The sequence below is a fragment of the Tupaia chinensis genome, unplaced genomic scaffold (genome assembly GCF_000334495.1).
Source record: "Tupaia chinensis unplaced genomic scaffold, TupChi_1.0 Scaffold000074_1, whole genome shotgun sequence".
Lineage (NCBI taxonomy): Eukaryota > Metazoa > Chordata > Mammalia > Scandentia > Tupaiidae > Tupaia > Tupaia belangeri.
Genome location: NW_006159534.1, coordinates 2,487,475 through 2,490,447, shown reverse-complemented (window position 1 = coordinate 2,490,447; position 2,973 = coordinate 2,487,475). Strand labels below are relative to the sequence as shown.

Here is a 2,973-nt window from a genome sequence, read left to right as displayed (position 1 = left end):
AGTCAAGGATGATTTCTTGTTCATACTCCTCTGCAAAGAAACTTGTTGACTCTACCTCCAAACCACCTCTTAAATCTGTTCATGTCTTCCTGCCTCTGTAGCCCGGCAACATTTTTCTCTCACCTCAACTATGAACATGGTTTCCTAAATTGTCTCCCCACTTCTGGCCCTACTCCATCGTCCACACAACAATCAGAAACACTTCCCCCCCATTTTTGTTTAATTTATTTCCTTTAAGATCAGCTCCTTACAAAACAAATATACAAAACATAAAAGCATACTTGGTCTCAAAATCATAAGTGGCGTGCCGGAATGTAAACCGTTACTGATAGCATTGTACCAGAAGAGTGTGGCTTACTCTAGGACACTTTAGTATTCCTGAGGAATAAATGTGATCTCTCTTCCCCCCACAGGGATGTTCTCGGGTGTGAGTCACTGTTCCTGCTCTTTCGTACATACTTTGGCATATTTTCCATGTAGAAGATATGGAGCCTGAAAATCAGGCTGACAGTTGGAGTAGGCCACCCCCAACTCCCTGCCAGAACCCAAGGCCAATGGCCACATTCTTCTTTTAAAGAAGGTAAGTGAGAAAACATTCCTAATCCAAAACCTGTACTGATTTTACAACCACATCCGCCATGCAGCGGGCCCACTCCTGGCCGAGCTCTGACTGCGACATGATCCCCGCCCACATTTCTAGCTTTCCTGAAGACCTAGCCCATGCTCTGACTCCCGGCAAGTCTTTTATTTATTTATTTATTTATTTTGAAGTTTATGACTGAGCAGATGTGTACATGAGAGAAAGGACAGAGAAAAGAACCTGGCACAGGGCTCAGTGACAGCATGATCCCCTTTCTCTAGTCCTCATGCACTGGTCCCCAACCTTCTAGGCACCAGGGACCAGTTTCACGGAAGACAATTTTTCCACAGACTGTGGTGGGCGGATGGTTTATGGGATGATTCAAGTGAGTGACATCTATTGTGCACTGTATTTCTATTATGATTACATTGTGATATATAATGAAATCATTAGACAACTCACTGTCATGCAGTATTTGCAGCTGCTACCCAGTACTAGCATCACTACCTCAGTTCCACCTCAGGTCATCAAACATTAGACTCTCATAGGAGCATATAACTTAGATCTTCTGCAGACACAGTTCACAATGGGGCTGGGGTTCCCCTCCTATTTGAATCTAATGCGACTGCTGATTTGACAGCAGGCGGAGCCTAGGCAGTAGTGTGAGTGATGGGGAGTGGCTGTAAGTACAAAGAAAGCTTTGCTGGTTTGCCCACTGCTCACCTCCTGTTGTGTAGTCTTGTTCCTAGCAGGAACAAATCAGTACCCCCCTCAGAGTACCTCAGCAGGGGGTTGAGGACCCTTGCTCTAGTGTACAGGGTTCTAGGCACAAAAGCCCATGCCTGGAGTGTTTTCAGGCCAACCAAGCCAGGGACTCAAACTGTGGCTGGCATGTGGTTTGTATCTCCACAATCCAGTATGCTACCAGCTATGCCATAGAAGCCAGGCCCAAGATCATCTTTTAAAACACAAACCTGGGGGAACAGTAGGTGGCGTGGTAGATAAGGTGCTGGACACTTCCACATGGCCAACCATGGTTCGAGTCCTGGACCTGGTGGCTTGCTCTCTCACTTTTTCTCTCTCTTTCTCTCTCTGTCTCTCTCTGGTTAAATTAAAATAAATCAATTAATAAATAAAATTAAATAAATAGTTATTAAAAATGTAAAACATAACCTGATTAGGGCCAGCAGGTGGTGTGGTAGTTAAGGTGCTGGACTCCCATATGACCAACCACAGTTTGAGTCCTGGATCTGGCAGCTTGAGGCTCACATCAGGCATGTATCCGTGCATGCCCAAAACCCCAGGAGGAGAATGGAGGAGGAGGGATTACGGCATGGTCATTCCCCCTGAGAGATGATTTCTCACTTTCCCTCTCACTGTCTCTGGCTCTCTTTCCCTCTCACGGTTTCTCTTGTATCTCTCTCTGACAAGCATACATGCCCTACAGCCAAAATCAAACAAACAAAAAACCATAAATCTGATTATGCCTTTCTTCTTAAAACCCTCTGATGCTTCCTTTGACACATGTGATAGAATCGAGAATCATTACCATGGCCTGGATCTGGTCCTTGCCTTCTGTCTCAGTCCATTATTACATTGCTAGTTACCTAAGACTGGGTGGTTTGTAAAGAAATAGGGGTTTACTGACTCACTATTCTGCTGGCTAGAAAATTCAAAGGCATAGGCCTGGCACCAGATCAGCCTACTACATGGCCTATGGAAGCGTAGAGGTTAGCAGGTGGGTGCAAGAGAAAGCTAGCTGTGAGAAGTTCTCTTTTGTAACAAGTGAGCTCTAAAGGAAACTAACCTCATCATGAGAGCTAGAACTCACCAGGTCTCAAGAGATTGTTAATCTGTTCATGAGAGAGATGCCTCCATGACACACTCGCCATGATGGAATCATCACCAGTGGGCTTCACTACCTCCCAACACCAAATTCCAAAAAAAAATTGCATGAAAGACAAACCATTATCCAAACCATAACACCCTCCCTTCCGTTCATCTTGTCTCACCTTCCTTCTAAGTCACTGTACTTCAGATTTACTAGTCTTTTTTCAGTTTTTTTGAGGCACCACGCTCTTTTCCACCACAGGGACTTTGGATGTGAAGTTCATCGTTTATACTACTGTTCTTCCCATTCATCCTTCAAATTTTGACTAAAATATTGCAGACACCCATGTCCAATTTAACTTAAGTTCTCCTTACTAATATATACCACCCCACACATTTCTTATAATTCTTATTAAAGTTTGCAAACATAGAGTTATTTGTAAGATTGTTAAGGCCTAGGTTCCCTCTTCATGGTGAATGCTAAGAAAGTAGAGATTTTGTCTGTTTTGCTTCTTCTCTCTTAGTGTCTGGAACAGTATTTGGCATATAGTGGATGCTTTTTT

The 2,973-nt window shown here is 43.8% G+C and overlaps 1 protein-coding gene across 1 annotated transcript; it reads right to left on the bottom strand.

Annotated features, from left to right (window-relative positions):
- Nucleotides 1–432: 432 nt before the first annotated feature.
- On the bottom strand, nt 433–679 carry LOC102492902 (MICOS complex subunit MIC10-like). The gene is made up of 2 exons (XM_027768089.1): nt 616–679; nt 433–569 (listed from the first exon to the last, which is right to left on the bottom strand). Exons 1-2 carry the CDS (start codon nt 677–679, stop codon nt 433–435), a joined length of 201 nt encoding a protein of 66 aa, XP_027623890.1.
- Nucleotides 680–2,973: the final 2,294 nt, after the last annotated feature.

Excerpts from the sequence above, each read along its gene's own strand:
- LOC102492902 (XM_027768089.1), bottom strand. The coding sequence starts at position 679 with ATGTCGCAGTCAGAGCTCGGCCAGGAGTGGGCCCGCTGCATGGCGGAT. Across the intron at positions 570-615 it reads GGATGTGGTTGTAAAATCAG|GAAGAATGTGGCCATTGGCC; the intron begins TACAGGTTTTGG and ends CCTTCTTTAAAA.